This window comes from Xiphophorus couchianus, chromosome 24 (genome assembly GCF_001444195.1).
Source record: "Xiphophorus couchianus chromosome 24, X_couchianus-1.0, whole genome shotgun sequence".
NCBI lineage: Eukaryota > Metazoa > Chordata > Actinopteri > Cyprinodontiformes > Poeciliidae > Xiphophorus > Xiphophorus couchianus.
This window is the reverse complement of record NC_040251.1, coordinates 11,599,737-11,622,773: the sequence shown is the minus strand read 5'-3', so window position 1 is coordinate 11,622,773 and position 23,037 is coordinate 11,599,737. Positions and strand designations below refer to the sequence as shown.

The following is a 23,037-nucleotide window of genomic DNA, read 5'->3' as shown; positions in this document are numbered from 1 at the left end:
AATATATTTTTGCATACAAATTCTGGAAAAAATGTATGTTTGCGAGTATTTTTACTACTCTATACTTTTACATTTACTAGACTAATGTTATTACTCTTACCTGAGTAAAATTTCTGGATATTCTACAAACTTAACCAAAAATTTCCCAGTCAGAGACACACACCTGCAGTTTTGTTAACGTTTAATAACTTTTATTTAAAACAAAATTGATTTGGAAATTGTTTTCTTTTGTCTAATTTTGTTACTTTGTAATTATGTTGTTCCTGCAAATTATTTTCATATTTTAAAATACCAACATTTCCACATAACTTTATATTTGAATCTTAAAATGTTTTAATTTTAATTTATTTCCCTTTGTGATTAATAAAATATTTTTCATCCATCCATCCATCCATCCATCCATCTTCTTCCGCTTATCCGAGGTCGGGTCGCGGGGGTAGCAGCTTCAGAAGGGAGGCCCAGACTTCCCTCTCCCCAGCCACGTCTTCCAGCTCCTCCGGGGGAATCCCGAGGCGTTCCCAGGCCAGCCGAGAGACATAGTCCCTCCAGCGTGTCCTGGGTCTTCCCCGGGGCCTCCTCCCGGTGGGACGTGCCCGGAACACCTCACCAGGGAGGCGTCCAGGAGGCATCCTGACCAGATGCCCAAGCCACCTCAACTGGCTCCTCTCGATGTGAAGGAGCAGCGGCTCTACTCTGAGTCCCTCCCGGATGACTGAGCTTCTCACCCTATCTCTAAGGGAGAGCCCAGCCACCCTACGGAGAAAACCCATTTCGGCCGCTTGTATCCGCGATCTCGTTCTTTCGGTCATGACCCAAAGCTCATGACCATAGATGAGGGTGGGAACGTAGATCGACCGGTAAATCGAGAGCTTCGCTTTTTGGCTCAGCTCTCTCTTCACCACGACGGACCGGTACAGCGCCCGCTTGACAGCAGACGCTGCGCCAATCCGCCTGTCGATCTCCCGCTCCCTTCTTCCCCCATTCGTGAACAAGATCCCGAGATACTTAGACTCCTCCACTTGGGGCAGGACACCCCCCCTGAAAATATTTTTCAATTTGAAATATTTAAATGTTTACAAATTAAATGCTTGATGTTTGGATCAGTCTGTACCTGATTAAAGTCTTAGCTACTTTTTACTTTTACGTGAGTAAATTTATGTTGCAAATTTTGGCTTTCCTACCCACCTCTGCTTTAAGAAATATAAAAGAAACAAAGTCTTGTAGTCAATACTAGAATGAATTTACATATTCATACATTATATGAGTTTATTTTTTTTTTATATTTAAATTTTCGGAACAACCCAAAATAGTTCTGGACGGTCATAAAACAGACTAAAATAATGTGATTATTTTTGTTTGAATGCCGGCGTTGAAAACGTTTCATCTGGCTGGAGCCTCCCTCCACCTGCAGAGTAAATATTGAACTGGGTGCCTTTTGATACTGAGGTTCCTTTATAGCAGAGAGACTCAGCTGACCACCCAGAAACCAGAGTGGGGTTAAGGTATGTGGGACAGTTATTAATAACGGCGCATGTGAGAGGTGGGCATTTGTACATTCTGCTTTCCATGATCACAGTGATGGAGATCTGAATTAAGTGTAAACACAGAACCAGTCATAGGGTGGATCATATTTCAAGAGATTCTTGTTTGTGTGGGTGTGGGCATTACAGTTGCAGGATTTTAAAATTTTTTGTTCCTTTAAGATGAGTGCCTCAAACCCAAATTAATTTAATTTATTTGGAAATAAATTACAAGAAGTCACCTCCTTGATGTATGTTGCTTCAAAAAAAAAAAAAACGTTTCGTAAATAAGCCATTTTTGCCCCCGTCCAGCTAAATAAAACTCATTTAGAGCCACAAGTTCACAAGAACATTTTCAAAAAAGACCTACTGTAGGAAGGTTGTTTTAATGTTTCAAAGAACAACCATTTTATTTCTACTTTTAGGTTTTAAAGTAAAGAAAAATAAAGCTTTTGCAAAATGAGAGCATCTACATTTTCTTCCATGAGATGTTAATATTTCTTTAAAACCATTTTTCAAAACTAATGAGAAAATCAGAACAAAAATAAAATATTAGTAGTTTTAATGTCCTTTTGTTGTAAAATGTTAATGCCTTTATTCAAGAAAAACTGCTAAGTGACTTTTGTTATATTTTTATTTAAAAGTATTAGTTAGTTCATCCTTTTTAGCCAGTTAAGAGCCGTTATGGCAGATGGATGAACTGTAAAAAACCCCCCAAAAAAACCTGTAAATAAAATGGGAAAAAAAGTGGAATGCATTTGTATTCATCTTTGTTTAAAAAAATTCAAAAATAAAACCGACTGCTTTCAGAAGTAAACAAAGAATGGGCAAAATGGATTTCAATCATATTTTTGGGAACTAAAGTCAAAAAGTATTTCTGTACAAATAAGTTTTTTCTTCAGTTTGCTACAAGACATGTAGAGAACGCTGCATCATCACCAAAATTAAAGAAACAGGAAGATGATGGTATGAAGAAGGATTTTATATAAAAACCAAGAAAATTACAGACAACCCTCTTCTTGGCACGGTTATAAAAGTGTCTTTAGTCAGAGGCTTCTTCAGATTTGCTGTAATACTGGCTGCTAGATCCTTCCAGTCATCAGAATCTACAAATTTCCCCTAATTAAAAGATTTTTTAAATTTAATTTAAATCAAAAGCATGTTTGACCTAAACTAAGCTGTAGTATTTCTATTTAGCCTAAATTGAGATAAACTTGAATTTATGTTGCTGTTCATAAAATCTGAAGGAGTTTGAGCTAAAAAAGCATTTAGCATAAAATCTTATGCAATGTTATGCTGCTGTTAGTACAGTAAAATATGGCTTACTAAAGCACTATTAACTAGGAGTTTAATTTAAATGCTTATTTTTTTGTAAAAACAAGATCTAAAAACCATGCATCCATTTCTTTCTAAATCAAAATTATATGCTACTTTGTGTTGGTCTACCACATAAAATATTTCAAGAAAATACATTGAATTTTTGTAGTTGTAACGTGTAAAAAAATTTGTTTAAGGGCCACAAATTTTCATGTGAAAATCAAAGAAAGGACACAAAAAAGTTAATAAAAACCTTTATTTTTCATTTTTTGTTAGCTTTTTCAACAATCGCTTTTTTTGCTTATTGTTTTGCCCATTTTGACCCGTTTGGCTCAATCCCCTAAAGCATCGCTCCAACAAAACCACCTGCAATCACTTTGCCCAGTTAAGTACAACCTTAGCAACCCTCTACGATCAAAATAACCGCATCTCAACAACCAGCCAAAACCATGGAAGAACACGAAAAGAAGAAAAAAACAAGACGTCTGATTAATCCTGATGGTACTGAATCAAACGCCTGTGTGAACTACCAACTGAAAGCTTTTAGGGGAAAAAGAAAAATATATGCAGGAACAGAAACTTCACAAACATGGAGTGTTGACAAACCCAGAACTTAAGAGCAAGCTTGAAACTTAAAAAAAAAAAAGAGAAAAAAGAAACCAGCACCAGCTAAGCAAGAAACTGTATTTACAAGATAGCTGCAGTTTTTCTTTTTTTTGTTCATTGTCAGAATGAGACGGTGGCCAGTGGAACCGGACGCCATTATTACATCATTGATAAACTGTGGAACTCATTGTGGTTATAACAAGCAGGTGATCGCATGGAGCTCATACATTCAAGCTATACATATATATACCTATGTACACAAAGTATAAATAAAACCACAAAATGAGAACGTGTAGATTACTTACTCTCTTTACATTTTTAACACAAAAGGTACACAATCAACCCAGATAAAAGGTTCTACGGCTACAAATTTGGGAACCCAATCAAGCAAGTGCTCGTTTATTTGGAGTAGTCGATGTCAAAGCGCTCTCCTGTGTGGATTACTTCTAGTCTTTAACTACTCTATAGTAGTTAAAGACAACTATAAAGCCTCCCTATCATCCCAAGCTTGCTCTTAAGGATTTATTACAGGCAACTACAACACCGTTTTCAGTCAAATTGTTTTTTTTTGTTGTACTGTTTGCGTACATTCATCTTAAGACGCCTTCAGTTAAAACTCATTAAAAGCTGAAATATTAAAAAGGAAAAACAAAGATGTTTCTATGCAGACAGGCATTTTGATCATAGAGGTAACCGAGGTCATTTATTTAAAAGAGGAAAAAAAATACAAGCAGGAGAAAACAGGGGCGATCAAAGATTTAAAGGGGCAGTATCTTTTAACTGATTCTTATACAATTAAACATCTTCAATAGATTACATATCGGGTTACTGCTTAGGACCGTTTTCATTAATTTATTTTAAACTGGAGTGTTCATATGTGGGAGTGAAACACACCAATTACATGTAAAGGGAAAATAAGATTGCATAGAACAAAAACATTGCTATTTGATGTGTGTTTTTTAAAAGACAAAAAGAATTTAAAGTTGAGAAAAGATTAGCAAAATATCCAGAAAGTGCGGTTCACTCCCACAATTCCCTTTGAATGCCACTGCCTATTCAAAGTTCAGACTTGGTGCTCAATGTGAACCATGCAGGCATCGCTCAGGGGGAAATCTTACAAATGCTCGCAGACTTGGACTGGAAAAATAGTTTGAGTCCACTCAAGGTTACATATGTGGATGTCTGAAGTTTGTTGCTCTCAAGTTCCAAACATGCAGACATGATGGGGGAAACTTATCAGTGGTTAACTAAACGCAGTTCAGCACTACCGGTGTGACAATTTAAAAGGACCTTCTTTAGTGAAATACCATTAAAAGCGTACTGTCTCTTTGAATCCCAATAAATCCCTGGGGTTAGAAATGACAAAAGGGGTCAACTGGTGTCTGCCTTCCAATGTTTCCGCCTGGTCTCACGCTTCCTGCCAACCTCCAGCTCCTCTGAGGTGTCGCTTCAGCCCGATTTGGTTCCGACCAGAGACATCAGTCCATCTGTGCTCATGGACTTGGGGCGCTCCAAGGGAAAGCCGAGGGCTCTGCTCCACACCAGCTGGGCGAGGACGCCGAGAGCACGGGACACGCCGAAGAGGACGGTGTAGTAGTTCATCTCCGTCATTTTGTAGTACTGCACACACACAGAAATTAGACTGAGTATAGCAAATATGGCCGCCATAGCTCACTGCAAAAAACACAAAATCTCACCAAATCTCATTTCTATCGTTTACTATCTTAGTAAACTTGAAATAAGACAAAACTAACCTACAGTTAACTTTTTAGCAAGAAATAAGAGTCTTGTTTTTTCATAATTACTTAATTTTGATGAAAAAGTTTTTGTTCCACTGGCAAATAATTTAACTTATAACAAGACATTTTCCCCATGTTATAAGTTATTTTGCCTGCCAATAGAACAAGTAAGGAATTATTTACTTAAAACAAGCCTATATATGTTGCTGAAAAGTTACTTTTAATTTAGTTTGTCTTATTTCAAGTGCACTAGAAACTAGACCAAAAATACTTAATAAAGATTTGTGTTTTTGCAGTGTTAGTCAGTTAATTAGTGATTTTGACTGCAAAATAAACAAATAAATTAGAAAATTAAAAAAATCAAACAATTGGGAAATCATGGAGGGACTGGTCAATGTGACAAGATGATATTATCTATGTAGTACTTATTGTAGAAATGTGAATCTTTCAGTGTGTAGTGATTTGATTCAGAAGTCATTTTACAGTGTAAATATTCTGTTTAAAATATGTGATTGACAAGAAGAGTGCAAAGAAAAAACACTTCAAACAGTTCTATAAGCTTCCATACTATATCAAATTACATCACTTTATATATGACAAAAATAGGTTTGTGCATGAAGTTCTAACCCGAGACATTTTAAACACCAAAGATAAATAAAGAAAACAACAAAGTTGTCCTTCAAAAGGAAAAAAAAAAGGATAGTTTTTTTTAAAAAAAGGATTAAAAAAAGGATAAAACATCAAACTGAAAACTTTACCATCCAGTTTTTGGAAGAAAGAGAAAAACAATAAATCATGCCAATAGAAATTATTAAGCTTGTTTTCATTTATCATGCGATTAAATGATTTATTGATCATTGTGACAGGCATAGGTGTAACATGGCTAACTGTGAGGAAGTGAGAGGCGCTGTGGACAGAATCTTACCTGCAGAAGGACTCCGCTGTGAGCGTCCACGTTGGGCCAGGGGTTCTTGGCTTTCCCCTGCTCCAGCAGCACATTGGGTACAATTTTGTAAAGCTGGGCAACCATCTTAAACATGGGGTCATTTGGCAGATGCTTCAGGGCAAACTCGCGCTGGCAGGTGTAACGCGGGTCAGTCTTTCTTAGGACAGCATGGCCGTAGCCTGGAACCACCTAGAAAAAAAATAAAAAATGCGACACGCCTCGTTACACAACCGATGAGATCACAATCTCCATGCAGGGCTTTTGACTTTAACTGGATGTCGATGCAAACAAAGTCATGGCTGAGTGGGAATGTTTGGGTTTGATTTTTACCCTTCCAGACTTGAGTGTGTTCCAGATATAATCCCTCATCCTCTCATCAGACACTTCTCCTCCGAGCTCCTTCTGCAGGGCCGTCAGCCACACCAGCACTTCCTGCAACAGAAAAAAAACCAAACAAGTTATTTACGTTTCCATCCATTTCATGAATATCATTACGTTATTAGTATAACACAGTGAGGTGAGCACTACAGTAAAATGCCAGGATTGTTTCTGAAAACCAAAACATTCCTCACTGTAAAATTCAAGCACTTTTTAAGCACTTTCAAGGTCAGTTTTCAAACTTTTCCAGCACTGGACTTAGGAGATGAAAAAAACAAACAAACTACAGAAGCCAGTTTAAATTCACTATTTTATGACATCATTTATTACTGTCATTAATGTCTTGGGATAATATTGCACAGATGAGACAAAGAAACTAAAATAATAAAATTTGATGCCCTACTCACTTGAATGTGCTGAGAAAGTCATAAAAAATCTCAAAATATCTTCTCACTAAGTTTTACTGTATTTAGCAAATAGATAAAATTTTTGTAATTCTAACAAAAAAAACAAAAAACTAATTTGGTTTGATGTAACTTTAGAAAGTGAGAAAAAGATGCCGGTGTCTTTTCATGATCTTTAAATATGTGGTTTCAATTGTAAACAACACTTTCCAAATGTAAACTTTAAATCAAACTCTAGATTTCACTTTATTTCAAAACTTTGTAGTTTGAATATCAAGCACTTTCAAGGACTTTATACACAAATCAAACACTTTCAAAACCTTGAAATTAAATAATTTTAAAGGATTTTAAGCACCTGTACAAACCCTGATAACTGGAGAATCTTCATTAAATTAATGAGGATTATATAAACTTAGCTAATGATTAATGACATGCAAACACTAGAATCTTAATAAAATAAGTATAAAAATTAATAACGCTAAGGTAGGTAGTTTGAACCACGACAAAAGAGTTTACTGTTGGTTAAAATGGAAATAAAAAGCTAAATTTCCTTCAGCATATAGCAAGAGAAGTCCATAGAAATAAATCCTGAAATGTGCAAAGTTAAAACAAATACATAAATTTATACAGTCTTTAAAAAATATTTTTAAAAGCCCTATGGGATTGTTCTCAATATACTTAGTACAAGTAAAACATTATTGCAACCTTTACTCACTTATTAAAGTTAAATCTGAAGGAATAAAGTATTAATTATAGCAGTTTTTCTGAGATTCCATTCCCAGTCTACTTATGCATTAGGTTTATTAGGGCTTACTTATTTCAGTAATAAGAAAAAAGTCTCTTTACACAAAAACAAAAAACATTTTGTACTAATAAAGAATTTGATTCCAAGCTAAACATCTTCAGGGTCCAGGGTTTCCCCCAGTGTATTATAAGCCTGGCGGGCCACCAGGCTTTCCTTGTGCCCCCACCAAGCTAAGCGTTGCTTATTTATTTAAATCTTTTTAAAATGTTTGCATTTTCTAAGATTTTATAGTTGGTGTTCAGGCATTAATCTCCCAAGCTTCCAATAACATAATTATCAAGTGAAATTTTCAAATTTTCTGTTAACTTTAAACATTTTTTTAACTCAAAAACACAACGGGCTGTTGGGTGAATGACTGCCCTAGCGCCCAACCACCAGGCTTAGCAGGTTTTCTGGAGGAAACCTCTCTGTATGTTTATAAATTTGCTAACAGGGTTTGTAAACAGAGCAGGTTGAAAAGGCTACTTTAGTTTGAGATGATAATGAGTCATGTACAAACCTGATTGGCCAGGCCGTGGAGCGGACCGGCCAGACCGTTCATAGCTGCGCTGAAGGACAGATAGGGATCAGAGAGGGCGCTCCCTACTAGGTGGCTGGTGTGGGCGCTGACGTTGCCTCCTTCATGGTCACTGGTGGAAAAAAGAGAAACGACATCATCAGGAGGAAACTACACCTCAAACATGTGGCGCCGGGGGCGTGCCGTGTGGTGGCATAGGACGGCCCATGTTTGGAGGCCTTGAGTCCTCGAAGTGGCCATCGCGGGTTCAACTCCCGGACCCGACGATATTTGCCGCATGTGTTTCTCCCTCTCCTGTCAGCCTACTTTCATATAAGGGACACTAGAGCCCACAAAAAAAAAACGTGACGCCCCGACCGGCCGCCCACCAGCTGCCATCAAACCTGGTGCTAGGACTGTCCTCAGAGCCGCATACAGCAAACCGACCACGGACAGATAGAGAAGTTTGTGGGTTTTTTTTTTGGACTACGAACTCTTGAATTTCAGAAACAGTAGATTTTCAAACCTGAAAAGATTACATCTTTTACTCAGACATAATATTTTTCCTGAACTGTATTCAAAATCAATACACTGATTAAAGCACCGACTGATGTATTTCTTCAGTTGTAAACCGGACACCAAAACAGAGAAAACATAAACTTCTTCCAAATAATTTGTAATTTGTATAAACCGCATAACGCTAACTTTAGTTTTTTAATCTTTTTTGTTGTATCAACCATCCAGACCCCTCAGGTCTTCTGGATCTGCTCTGCATCCCCAGAACCAGAACCAAACATGGAGTAGCAGCATTCAGCTTCTATACACCGCAAATCTGGAATAAATTTCCAGAAAACTGCCGAAACACTGAGTTCCTTTAAATCAAGGTTAAAACCCCACCTGATTAGAGTTAATTTTGAAACATAAATTAAACATTTTGATGAGATGGCAGTTGACAAATTGTAATAATACCTCAATTGATGACTGTGTTGTATGATTTTGTATTTTTATAATCTTGAACTGTCTTGTTGTTAAAATATGCTAGATAAATAAACTTGATTGATTTATTGATTCCCAGTGAAGCTAATTTTACAAAACAGTCACTATATGATAATGCAAATTTCAATACTTGAGAAGATAAGTAGACCTGTGTATTATGACGAATAAAACAACTCTAATAGCCAGAGAAAGATTGCAAAAATATAATAGTAAGAAGTGGAAAGAAATAAGTAGAAAAATACACAAACTAGAAGAACATTTTTCAACAATGATAGGTGTGTCTATTGTAAGAGTGGATTATGAAGTTAGTCATTAAAAATAAATTTAAATTTTCTTAGTGTCACATAGTTTACCCAACTTTGCCACCATAAACTAAATTCTTAGGTCTTGTAATTGAGAAAATCTGTTACTTTTTCCATTTTATACATGTTATATCCATCCAGTCATCTAAGGTTGGTTTGTCCTGTGAAAACCATTGTCTTATAATAATCTTTTTACTTGTTGTTAATACAATAATCATTAGATATTTGTTTCTTTTTGAATCCTCTCGCCAAATTACCTGAACTTGCTCTCGAAAGGAATGTTCTGCTTGAAAATATCTTGTAGGCTTAATTTATCTCTTTCCAGTAATATTTTATCATTAGGCAGTCGCAAAAAAAAATAAGTTTTTTCCCCGTGTGGGTTTTATTTTACAAATCCAACTGAATTTGAAGCTTTTTGGGGGGAAAACGCTGCAGGTTGAGTAAATGACCTGAAATGAAAGTACTGAGCTTCTTTGCAAAGATAAGATCATGAGGGAAGTTGATGTTTCCTGAAGCTGCTATTCAACTACTGGAGCCTTTTTAAATAACTAATATAGTTACCTCGGCTGGCGTTTCCACATCAGGAAATAAGGCCAAATTAGACAAAGCGGGTATAAATCTATTCTAGAACACAGAACTGAAGAGGAGGAAGTTTGTTTTTAGACTAAACCCAGAACTAAAAGTTGAGTTTTGTCTTTGAATGTTGTTAAACTGAAAGAGCCGTTTATTTGTTACAGGTGTTCATATTTTCCACAGCCTCAGGTGACTGCATGAGGGTGTGGTCACATATCAGGTACCTGACCCAAAGGTAGTTCGGTGAGTGTGTTATTTTGGCAACGCGCTACTTGCTTTGAATGACTCACTAGAGATTAATCGCAGTACAGAAACCAACTCAGCCGGCCGCGTAAATTCATACTTTAACTCTATTGACAGGAGTAATTTGTATTTTTGCTTTCAATCGACATTCTAACTATTTTCTGACCAGAGGGACAATTCAACCCAATTTATCCATAAATGACCAATGGCCCTCATCGAAGCCATTGTTAGGAATTACAAACAGAAACGTTGTGGTTTATAGCATATATGTTCCAAAATCTAAAATGCTCAACATTGTCCAGGATTGTGGATCATCCTGGTGAATGTTGATCCACTGTAAACTAACAAACTGTTCTGAAATGAATGAACTTCAGTTGTACGAGCCAGTTTCTTTTTAAAAGATTTACTAGATACATAGTCTGTATGTCATTGTTTTTAAAATAATTACACATCTATGTTTTCAAATTTTTTATGATACTGTTGTGTAGTCAAAGTGTGCATCTGTAAGTAACTGCTGTAATTGTGCTACTGACACTCACTAAGATACTCTTGTAAATGATTTTTTTTTTTTTATCTCTAAAAGTTTTTATCTTGGTTATATAAAGGTTGAAGAAGATCTAGAAAGACATTAAATATTTCTAGAGACTACTGAAAATTATTAAAACATAAGATGCATAAAAAAGCTAGTAGCTTTAGAAGAAGAGAAGATAACTAAGGTTAGCCTACCCCAGCTCCTCAGTCCTGATGTTCTGCTTATTAATTTTTGTCACAAAGAAAAATTTGGAGTCAAATACCAGTAGTTAAAAAGACCTAATCACAGCAACCAACTTCAATATGCCACATTCAGAACTTACACCATAAAAGCTACCATTGTTAGTTTGAAATCTAACAAAAAAAACAGGTTTATGATGCATGAAGACATTTGATTTCCCACCTGTGGATGGTGAGGTAGAGCCTCATTAGCTCGGTGAACTGGGCATCACTGTAGCCCAGCATGTTGGTGAAATTATGGGACCAGTCCAGGTTGGAGTCGATGGCGCCGATGCTGCTGCCTTCACGGTAAAGGTTGCGGTAGATCTTAGCAGCAATGCAGGGCAGCTTGGCAATCAAGTCCATGGAGTCTTCATAGACGAACTAAGAAAAGCAACGGAAACGGTTGAGTTTCACTTTCCATTTAACCAAATAAAGTGTAAATGATTGGACAGAAACTTTGTGAAAAATTCTTCAAGATTAGTGGCACTTCACCAAAAGTGTTTGCTATATTGCACTCAGTCCCAGAGCCACTGTTTATCAGGACAGGAAGTGTTGAGCAGATTTACACTCACCTCCCAGTACTTGGACTTGTGCACTCCCTCAGAGTACGCCCGGGCAAAGCTGCTCTCACTGTTCAGAGCCGTGATGGCAGCACTGAACTGAGACATGGGGTGCAGGTTTGTGGGGAAGTTATCCAACATGGTGACAACGTGAGAAGGGAGTGCTGCTCTCTTTGCCCACTCTTTGGACACCCAGTTTACCTACAGGGGCAAAAAAAAAAAAGGAAAACAGCATAACTCAAACAGCTGAAAGCCAACACTACAATCAGATAACAGTACCGTCTTATCAACTGTATTGATATTGTTCAAAGAGGTTAGTTGAAGCAATAAAATCTTAGTGACTCAGGGTTCAATTTTTGAACAGTAGGTCAAAGTGCAATGACAGAAGGGCCATCTCTGGAACAGTTTTTGAAGTACATCATTTTATAAAAATACTAGCGGTGCGCTGATTGTAATTTTCTGGCCAATTGCTGATCTTTAAAATGCCTGACCTGCCAATGTTTTTGTCTGAAATGTTGCCATCAAGAAAGTCGCTGACTTGGTGACAGGATGGTGACTCGTTAACTAGAAACATGACGAGGTATGCCGGTCTGTCAGTCAAACCTCTCATGAGGGAGCAGAAAAGGACAGTGGCTGATTTTCAGACCTTTGTTGAAGTAGATAAGATGGGTGGATAAGATCGGCTTCACATGTAAGCATCGACTAATCACTGATCTCCCAAAATAAAGGAAATCGGGGTCGCACCCCTAGTGAATCAACTGCTGACAAATCTATCACAACTAGATCCGATCAAAAGCATTTCCAACTTTCGTAATGATTATCTCGATCCCCATTCTAGACTCCAAAAATCAATCGAAAGCTATTCGCAATTAGTCAGTTGCCTTACAAAAAGGAAGTGCATTCAAATGCTTTGTGCCTGCTTACAGTGGTCTATACTGAAGAAGTTACTGCAACCATTAAATATGAGTCATACTTTATTTGTGTATTTAAAAAAGCCTTTCTGTTTATATTTGGTTCCTGTTTTTTATGGTTGGATGCACTCATTATGTGTTGCTTCTTATTTGAATTCCAGGCATTAACAGTGAGGTGCTGTGTTATTATAGATGAACCAAATATATGTCTTTGTATAAACAGCTTTGTTATTCTTGCTTGATCTTAAGGCGTCACTTGTACCTCTAGGAAATTGGACGCTGACTAGTTAGCATGCCAGAGTCTTTTTGTTCAAATCAACAGCATCTTTCTCACCTGCTCCTCTGTTGGGATTTGTCCAGTTACCAGCAGCCAAAAGAGGCCTTCAGGCAGTGGCTCCTCACCTCCTGGAGCTTTAGGCAGCAACTTTTGGCACTCTGGAATGCTGTAGCCTCTGAAACGGATGCCCTGCGCACCAACACGCATAGGCACAGAAGACACAAATGAACTCATGTGGAAAAAAATAAAAACAAATATTCAACAAGAAATTTTCTTAAACAAAAATTTTGAGATTAGGCTCGTCACAAGATGATAGATTGTGCTAAAAACATTTCAAGTAATATATTGGAAATAGTATAAGACAAGTTCGCCCTCTCACAGGCATTTTAAATGTCCAAAATAAAACACAAAACCAATAAATAAAAAAGGAAATGAAAAACACACGCAAACCATAAATAAAATAGTTTATGAAGTGTCTGTAAACAAAATTGACCTTCAAAAAAGTGTTAATCGGAATGCAAATCATTGAGTTAATTTTAATTTATGTGAGTAATTGATTAATTGTAACAGGCTTGGTTGAGATGTTAAGTTTTAAATGTAACACACAGCAGATGCACTTGTCAATAAATTGTTTCTAAATTAATCTTGTGTAATACTGAAATTTTCTTAAAAACTACATTCTTAGTTTCCATTAACTGTTCTCCATACTACTGAAAGGGAAATAAATAGCTGAATTATATTTCTACATGTATAATAGGTCTGTACAAGTGTCACTTTGTATTTAATTACTGCAATAAACCAGATTCATGGACAACATTCACACTTATTGAGATGATTCTATAGGGCTTCCAAATATCAAATTCAGCATAGTTCTTCTTTTAACTTAACTTTTAACAAAATAAAAAAACAATGTTTTTTTCTGTTTGGGCAGTTCACCCAGTATGGCCTGACAAACAGCATTTCTAGGACCAATTGATCAGCTAAAGACATTTTAACATGTCAAACTGTCAAAACAAAAGGTTTTTGTTCAATAACAGGTTTTCACCTCTATGACACTCATTTTCTGAAATGTTCTGTACTATAAAAAAAACCCAACTTACCTCATCTGGATCCAACACAGATGTTTCATATACCAGACCTTTCATCCCTCTCATCCCACCATAGACCTGTTAAATAATCATAACGCAAAATGATGTTACAACAGGGTTTGGAAAACTTAAGCTAAACATAAAAAAATCACCAGCATTAAAAGAAAAATAAAAACAGGTAAACTTGCTATAAAGAAATAAAACTAAACCACAAGACAATAAATTCCTCTGCAATCCACCTGGAAACCGTCATCAAGCATTATAGCAGTGCTGTAAATTTCTGAGTCTATACATGTTTGTTTGATATCTGCAGAGATTTGGAGTCACTCAGCAGAAACCTGTGTTGGCAGGAATCAGTTCATACTGTGACCTCAGAGGCAGATGACCGCCCAGTGATACCTGACACAGTAAACCAGCCAGGACAGGACTAAATGGATTATGTGCTGCAGCCAGGGCATTATTAATGTCTGTCCTGGTCAAAAGCTGAGACAGACCTTCCTAAATTAATATACCGACTCAGATCTCCACCCCTCTCCTACTTTTAAAAACAAAAAGTTCTTAACATTTCCTTTATTATCTACATCCATATTTATTTAATACAACATGTAAAGGGTTGTTACTCACCATGTCAACAGTAATCTGACCTATGTTTGTTTTGCCATACTGTTGTTTAAAGTTCTTAATCCTGGTCTGTTCTTTTGGGATGAGGTCTGCCAACACATCCTTCAGATTCTGGAGAGGAAAAAAAAGCAAAATTCATTTAACAAAAGCCTTTATTTACTCTTATTTTAAACTAAAACACAAAAGTAACAAAGGTTAAGACTGTTCTCAACACTTTAGAGCTACAAAGGCTGGTAGTATCATGCCATTACTTGTTTTTAAAGTGTTTTACGTATTATAATAAAAACAAATGAGGAGTGATGACAGTTAAAATATTTATACTTACTGTTGTTGATACAGTAGCATTCCTAGCCGCCACAAATAAGTATGTGGCATTCTGTGAATGAGACAAGCAGTAGAAAGACTGAATATAAATTTCAACTTTCCATCATCTGAAACCAAACATCTCCAAAGTAATAAAAACTTATGGAAAAGCTTACTCTTTTTTTTTTTTTTGGCTTAAATTAAAAATAAAAAGCTAATTACAGCTCATCATAACTACAAATGTATTCCCAGAGTTTAGTTGAATGTTTCACACAACATAAATGAGATTAATAATCTAACTTGTGGTTAGATGGTTGCTAAAAAAGCACGTAGTCAAATCAAATAGCTACTATGTACTTTATCGATCCTGGTTTCTATTTTTAACTCGGCCATACTAATGTAGCAGGCAGGTAAAACTTTCCAACATTCAGTTTGTCAAATTAGATCATTATAAACAGCAGGAAACGACCAAAATCAGATAATGATTCCTGAACATTTCATCTCTGATAATCAGACTCATACTAAATAAATAAATCTACTTCTAGAAGACAGATAGTGCATTTCTAAAGTTACTTTCATTCCCTACAAGCTGTTTTTAATCCAGACTTGAATAATAAAATACACTACATTTTGTGCCTCTTTTGTAAATTGTAGTTTTTCCCCAATTTTATGCTGTTTTTCAAACTTTCAACTCAGTATGAGATGTTATGACCGAATGTTGTTTGCCTCCTTTAATCTTTTGTTAACCTTCATATATTTTTCTGTTTATCAACTTTCTTCTCTACCGCTGCGTTTTAAGGGTCATTTATGGATAAATTGGGTTGATATAAATTATAACTCGTATTGTTTTTTTTATTAATCATTTATTATCAAATGTGTGCATCTTGTACACTATTTATTAATCAATGATTTTGGTGCTGAAACAATGACTTTTGTTATTAAGAGGCAAATATCAGATTACTTTATGTAAAATAATATAAATAGCAATATTATTGTAAAAATAAAAACGTATACAATAATGAAAGGATATATTTAAAAACTACAACAAAACACTGCAAGCATAAGCTATCCAAGGGTTTACTAGACTCTCAAATGTAACAATAGATGAGGAAAAACTATGGCAAAGTGCTCTGCTTCCCCCACAAGAACCCAACTGAGCAGGGTCAAGCCAAGGGTCCCCAAAACAAAAGGGAGGTTTTTGCATCACTACACACTCTTTACACAGCTGAGAGAAAAAAAATGCAATATCTCTACTAGGTGTTATGTATATGGAGCCATAGTTTCACTCAGAGAAGTGGAGAAATTACATTTCACAGAAAGGTTAAGAGTCAGCATCCAAAAGGTAGTGTTTATAAAAATAAAAGAAACACTCAACTGTCAGCAACTAGCATTTTCTATGGTTTACCAACAAAACAATCTGGCTTAGAATTGAAACCCTGTCAATGATATTTGGATGCTGGTTAATTAGTGATGCACCAATCAATTGGAATGAGATCAAAATAGGACAACTTTCCCCTGATTAGCATGTTAGATACTGAAAAATACTATTTTTTTTCATTCAGTGTACTTTTTTGAGTTTAATAATACATGTCAGAGACATAATTTGATACAAAGATAACCTTGTAAACTTTTGACTCAAAATTACATCTACATATCTACAGCAATTTTTAAAAATGTATTAAATCTTTGAAATTTGTTATTTGCCTTCTAAAACACTTCCTTCTCCCCTCTACCCAAAATGCACTTCTAATAAAGAGAGTCACAAGTGTTTTTTGTCATTCTAGACTAAAAGTGTTTCACATAAGGTTTTTTTTTGGTCATAGCTTGAAGTCATAAGATGTTATGTAACTACAGAAAAAAGGTCAACTCATATTTTTTATCAGCTGAGATAACAGGTGATAAGTGAAGAAGTTAAATGTGTCAGAGGTCAGTTTCATCTGTAAGGACACCAGACCCAGCAAGGTGGGAATATAACTACTTAGTCACCAGCTGTATTCTTAAAGGAGAATGTAACTCCTTTAAGTTATTTTCTTAAAGGAGAGCCATCTGTAAAGATACTGTAAATATTTCAGTAGAAAGACACACATAGAAATACGGGTAAAGTCTGCATTGGAATGTCATTAGGGTGGGACAGAGCGGTTGTAGTAACTGAAAGGTTTAAACTAGGAGTACTTGATCACAAACTGGCAGCAGTACCGCTGGCTTTCCAGAACTTCATCTGTTAAAATAATAAGATACTCGATTAACTATTAAACATGTCTCCATTCTCAAATTACAGATAAGTCAGATAAGAGTGTATTCCTACCACGTTTACTTTGAATGAGTATGAGCACACAAGGAAAAACACATGTATCTGCAGCACTGCTTATTAGATTCCTGTACGGTATGCTACAGACCTTATCCTGGTACGACATTAGACACAGCTGAAGTATTAATCTTAATGTGAAGGTCAACGGGGAAGAGAGATAATCACAAAATTAAAAATCAGTCTAAAGGCAAATACATGGTAATGTAAACAATTAAAACATCTAATAGGAATAAACTGACTCTTAGAGTGCTTAGAGGTATGACGGTCTGAGGAAACATGCCCAGGGTGAGACTTTAGCAGGCCAGCTTTACAAGAAAACCTCCCTCAAGCTAATATTTGCTAACAAGACGCGAGTTCCTATTACACAACCAAATTATGGAAAAGCAGGAAGGGAAAACTACTGTTAAAATATTTGACAATGTTTGCGCAACAACCCCATAAAAGTTCCTCAAAGTGTAGTACACACTGTGCCTGATAGTGCTGTGCTAGCTATCGCCAGCTAGCCAGCTATTAGCATTGTTAGCAGCCTAACCGAAAGCTAGCTCGAAGATAACGTCAGCCGTTTGGACAAAAATACCACACGCCGTGTGTTTCTTATCGTCTTACCTTTGAATTGAGAAGTTTAGGCGCTAGCCTGCTGATAGTCAGGAAGGACATTGTGTCTATATCAAAGTGTTATTTCTACTTCTTTTTTTTTCTTTCTAACAAATGGAGCCACTGCCAGTGCACCGCGGACCAGGTTGAAGGTGCCCCTCCAGAAACTAGAAGGTTGAAGAAGGGTTCAGGCCTGTTACTCCCCGCTGTATTGATTGGATGATACGCTGGATTGGTAGAATGACGTAGTTGGGCGTGATTGGTCAAAGTAGAGATAAGCTAAATGTGATTGGATTGGGTCATCCTTGCGTTGTGACGACAGGTTTAAACCATGGTCTGTCCATTTTTCCACTTACATAGTCTCTGGACAGAGACGGCAAAGACCTTTGGCTAACTTATCTTAGATCTCTACGAACAGGTTTTGAATTAAATTTTTGAATTGTTTAATTTATTTCAGACATTCCACCAAGACAAAAACACAAACAAAACAAAGGTAGTACTTACATATTCAGAATATAATATTCCTGAGTCTAAATGAAGTTCCCATTTACATACCATGCATACACAATTCACCCAAATACACAATTTATTTGGTGACTAAGGCTGAAATTAGTTGAACCTATATAATCATCCCCCTTTTCCAACTTTTCACCATGCAGATGCAACAAATGAGTTTATGACTGGATGTAAATATGTAGTACAATATCTACAATTTGAAAATGTGTTTTGTATATTTATATATGTATATATATATTTAAGTTTTTATTTCGGTTCATTGTATAATTATTACACTGATAATAAAACTCACAAATCCACTTCTTTTAATCTTGAATAGGACTTAAAACCAATAAGAAAAAGACTTTTAATACAGAAATGTTGGCTTACTCAGTAGAAGGTTGGAGACCCTTTTGTATAAATTACACCAACTATGCGTGACATTAAGACAATCAGCCTATGGGCTTTGCTGAGGTATTAAGGAAGCACTGTTGGCTTCAATAATGATCTTCAGATCTTCAGCTTGTCTGCATTATTGGCTTTGGTGTTTCTAATCTTCCTCTTGAGCATGAAGGGCTCTAAAATTTCTGACATTGTCTCTGGTTCATTAGTGGTATCCCATGCCCTGGATACATCTAAGCACTCACTTCAGCTATAATCAATAACTTGTAAATCTCCCACAAACTCTTGAATGAACTTTGTTTTTCAATTTTCTGAAGTTTGTGATTGTCCCTGTTGTTTGTTCACCTATTAGCACACTTTTTCCTTTCACCTAACCTTCCATTAATTGGACAAGCTTCTTTAGCAGAGACCTTTTGTGAGTGAGTGTTTACTGTAGTCTTTCCAATGGTTGTTTAACCCAAAACATAACATTTCTAAGCTAAAATATCAACAACATATTTCAGATACCTGAAGGACAGAGTGCTTAACATTATCAGAGACCCTTGCTGGAAATGATACAGCAAAATAAAACATAGGTTGTTAAAATGCTAAACATCTGCTATTTTTATCCAGTTGTGTTTTCTATTATCTTTTTAAAATCTTTTTACAGTGTTATAGATCCATTATAAAGGGTGTCTAGTTTTTGAAAACTACTTGAGACAAAATATTTTTTATAATTGAGGTGAATTGAACAGAAAATGACTGTTATCTGTTCATAAAGAGAAGAGTTAATTGCATGATATTGTTTTTCTCAATATTCATCCCATCAAATGGTTCAATGAGACTACAAGCATGGAGAACGATAAAGGAATATTTTTACCGATTTGAGACCAAAATGTCCAGGTTTATTTTTGAGTGAAAATGGAGTTGCTGATGTTCAGGATTCATCTGAGTTCTTTTCAATTCGACAACATGCACTCCTGGTAGTTGGATCCCTTTCGAACGTTTTGACATAAAGCCTGAACACTTTTTCCAAAGAAATAATTTAATCCTGCATTACACAATAAATGTTCAAAATGCCACAATGTATTAAAACAGAAATAATACTTTTAGATACAGTGCACAGACACATATACGTTCCTGTAACTTATACTCACTTTTGAACTGGATCATGGTATAAATAGTCTGTTGCATTTCAGTTGCATACTCATTGTTATTCACACAATGCAAACAAAACCAGAGGACAAAATCTGTAAAATATATTTGGCACATTTAGAATGGTCTTCATCCTTAATGTAACACTGCATAATCCGGCAACACTGTAAAAAATCAAAAAGAAAATGCGTATCTCAGTAAATTAGAATATATTTGAAAAGTTGATTTATTTCAGTTATTCAAATAAAAAAGTGAAACTCATACTTTGTATAGATTCATTATACACAGTGATTTATTTCAACATTTCATCACTGTTTATTTAGATAATTGTGGTTTACAGCTAATGCAAACCTCAAAACTATAACATGAGACCAGTAAAAAAATGGATTTCAAAACATGAATTTCTGTAAAAATCATGTCATTGTTTATATAATCATATGTAACACAGATAACTTGACAGATGTCCAGTAGATTTTTATTAACTTCCTCCTCAAGGAGTGAAGTCACCAAAGGCCAATGCTAAACAAGGTGGCTGTTCACAGTGTTGCATCCAAGCATATTATTGGAAAATTGAGTGGAAGGAAAAACTGTTGTAGAAAAAGAATGACTGGTGTGAGTCATGGCAACTATTGGTGTTAGTCCACAATGTTTAATGAAGTCCAGAGTCTGCAGTAAATCTGTGAGAGTTTCACTTTTAGAATTGAATCACTGAAATATTCTGACATTCTTTACTTTTTGATGACAATCTAATCCATAGGGATGCAACCATCACTCTGACTGTAATCTGAGATCATGCAGGTTATGAACAGACCAGTTATGTCCTTCCTGACTATCAGCAGGCTAGCACCTAAGTACCAATTACGCTTTTTCTAAAGTTTTGGATTTACATTCATTTATCTAGTTACCATCCCAAATATTTAGTTTTGTGTTATGATGTTTCTTTTATGCAGTCAGTTTCTACCTTCAACAGCACTCACTCAGCAGGTTTGGCACACTCTAAGCCAACTCTTCAAGAGTTATTGACTGGCAACTTTTAGATGCATATGAGTTCCAGTACTGAGACTCACTACTGGGCCTCTGCAGAACTTGATTTCACAGCCAGGAGGTAATTTAAAAGGGACTTATTCTGCTTCCTTTCAAAGTAAGATAGCTCATTTGTGCAAAAAATGTAAAGAACATTTTTTGCACAAAATTATTCTGCGATAGTGAGATTTCACCTGCTCAGTTCTGCCCATTTTGAGCTCCTTGCAAAATGTGCCGTTTTATGGCTCTGTCACTTTTATGCAAATTAACTGCTGCTGGCCACGCCCCAAATAATTAGACTTGGCCTTTATACAAGTGAAAATGGCAACAAACAAATATGCAATCTTTAACAATAAAACTCTTGTCTTTTCCAGCAGCCATTGCACAGAGTATACAGGAGTAAAACCAGCTGACCAAAGGTTTTCATTGTCTAATAACGAAGTGGGTGGAGATCACCTTTCGTTGCTAAGTAACAGGTCAATGCCCATCAACTGTGACGTCATAATCATAAGCTTTTTGAAACACCTTAGCTGTGTCCGAATTCGAATTCAAGGTCTGTATCCTTCGAAGGATCGGTCTACGTAGACCGGGTCCTTCCATGGCCGTAAAATAAACTCAGACCGGAAGAGAAAAGCTGTACAGGTCTAGCCGTCACCAACAGTCCCCGCCCCCACCTCAGCGTAACTCATGTTGCCTAGCAACCGCGACAATGTGAAGCAGAGAGTGGTGAAGAAAAAAACTGAAGTTTGTATTTTAGTCAAGTATTACTCCTTATTTCTGTATTATTCTTCACCTTTTATAGTAAAGGCTGTTCCATAGTAAAAAAAAGAAATCTGTTAGCTTGATTGGGGAAAGCTAGCGGGAGTTTTTATAACAATGTGCCGGGAGTCAGGCGTTCTCCTCCGGTATACAGAACCTGAAGCTCCCGGCCAGCTGGCAGCTGGCGTGGGGAGCTGGCTGTTAACGCAGCGGGAGCAGACATGTAAGAAAATGTCAGAGCAGGTTATGTTTTGGTGAACTGAGCAGATATTTGAGACTTACACACTTACATTGTCGCCTAAAAACGTTTTACAAAATCACGTTGTGTCATTTAAAGTGTAATTTAACAAAATAATTTGCAGCGCTTCACCGCCATTAACGTTCTGCCTGGACGCCCGGTTGGGACCCGCAATGAATTATGGGATATGGTGGGCCATGAAGGATACACCGGATCCATCCTTCAAATCTGGGGAGAAGAAGGCCGCATTTGGAGGCCGCATGTGAAGGAGTCTTCGAATTCGGACAGGCCTTGTCGCCACGCTATGACGTAATCGGCCTACAACTCCGTCCTTCGAAGGATGCAGACCCTGAATTCGGACACAGCTCTTGTTTTTCAAATACCATAAAATGTTAGCTTATTGCAGGATTACGTTTGGATGTTTTTTTTTAGCTGTTTTAGAAGCAGTAGAGACCCAGATAAAGATCCAAAATGTGAATTTTGCATCAAAGGTCCCCTTTAACCATTTGATTGAGGATTGACGAAGCAAGAGTGCATCTAAAAGTTGAAGCACAGCAGATCTCAAAACCTGAACTACATAGAGACCCCATCTCTAAATTTTGAAAACAAAAACAAAAATCTTTGAAAAAAAAAGGCTCAAAATACAATAATCAGCATCATGCAGCCGTTATGACATGCATGCTTTATAATCTTTGTAAACGTTTTGAGTCCGTGGCAGTCTCATCCACATCGTCTCAGGTGAATTTTGTAAACTCTCTTCCTCAAAACATACAACAAAATGGCTGAACTAATTGTGCGCAACATCATGTCGTACAGTACAACAATTTTTCCAGAAGTTACAGGAGGTGATCTGATGCTTTTGGTCCCCACTGCTCTGCTCTAATTCCTGGTGACCTGACCCAATGAAATGCATAACCGGTGCATCCAGTCCTCATCATGAGTCCTTCCGGAGGAAGAGACGAAGGCCTCTGGGCTCAGTCATCTTCCTCTTCTTCTTCCTCTGGGGAATCCAGGAGGGCGCTGTGTTTCAGGCAGTTTTGGAGGTAGTTCACCAGAGTCCGCTGGAAATGTCTGACACTGCGGGGCTCTCTCAGGATGTGGCTCTCATCTGGGTACAGCTGCAGGGAGTAGTTGGCCTCCACCTTCACCAGGCGGCTTAGTAGCTCAGCACTGTGCTGAAAGTGGACCCTCGCTTCGTTTAGAAACACAGAAAACATTAATCAGATGTGAGATTATTCCAAAAGTT

At 36.7% G+C, this 23,037-nt stretch overlaps 2 protein-coding genes across 2 annotated transcripts in view; both read right to left on the bottom strand.

Annotated features, from left to right (window-relative positions):
* Positions 1–3,076: 3,076 nt before the first annotated feature.
* On the bottom strand, positions 3,077–17,928 carry cs (citrate synthase). The gene is made up of 11 exons (XM_028010403.1): positions 17,753–17,928; positions 14,861–14,911; positions 14,539–14,646; positions 13,927–13,992; positions 12,884–13,015; positions 11,651–11,839; positions 11,260–11,459; positions 8,215–8,344; positions 6,459–6,560; positions 6,108–6,317; positions 3,077–5,063 (listed from the first exon to the last, which is right to left on the bottom strand). The coding sequence occupies exons 1-11, from the start codon at positions 17,801–17,803 to the stop codon at positions 4,893–4,895; spliced, it is 1,410 nt and encodes a 469-aa protein (XP_027866204.1). The 5' UTR covers positions 17,804–17,928; the 3' UTR covers positions 3,077–4,892.
* Positions 17,929–19,682: 1,754 nt separating this feature from the next.
* The window catches only part of LOC114141046 (inactive dipeptidyl peptidase 10), a 48,936-nt gene continuing 45,581 nt past the window's right edge, over positions 19,683–23,037 (bottom strand). The window contains exon 25 of the mRNA XM_028011451.1: positions 19,683–22,983. Coding sequence (XP_027867252.1) covers positions 22,766–22,983 — 218 coding nt within the window. The 3' untranslated portion in view covers positions 19,683–22,765. The remainder of the gene's footprint in view (positions 22,984–23,037) is intronic.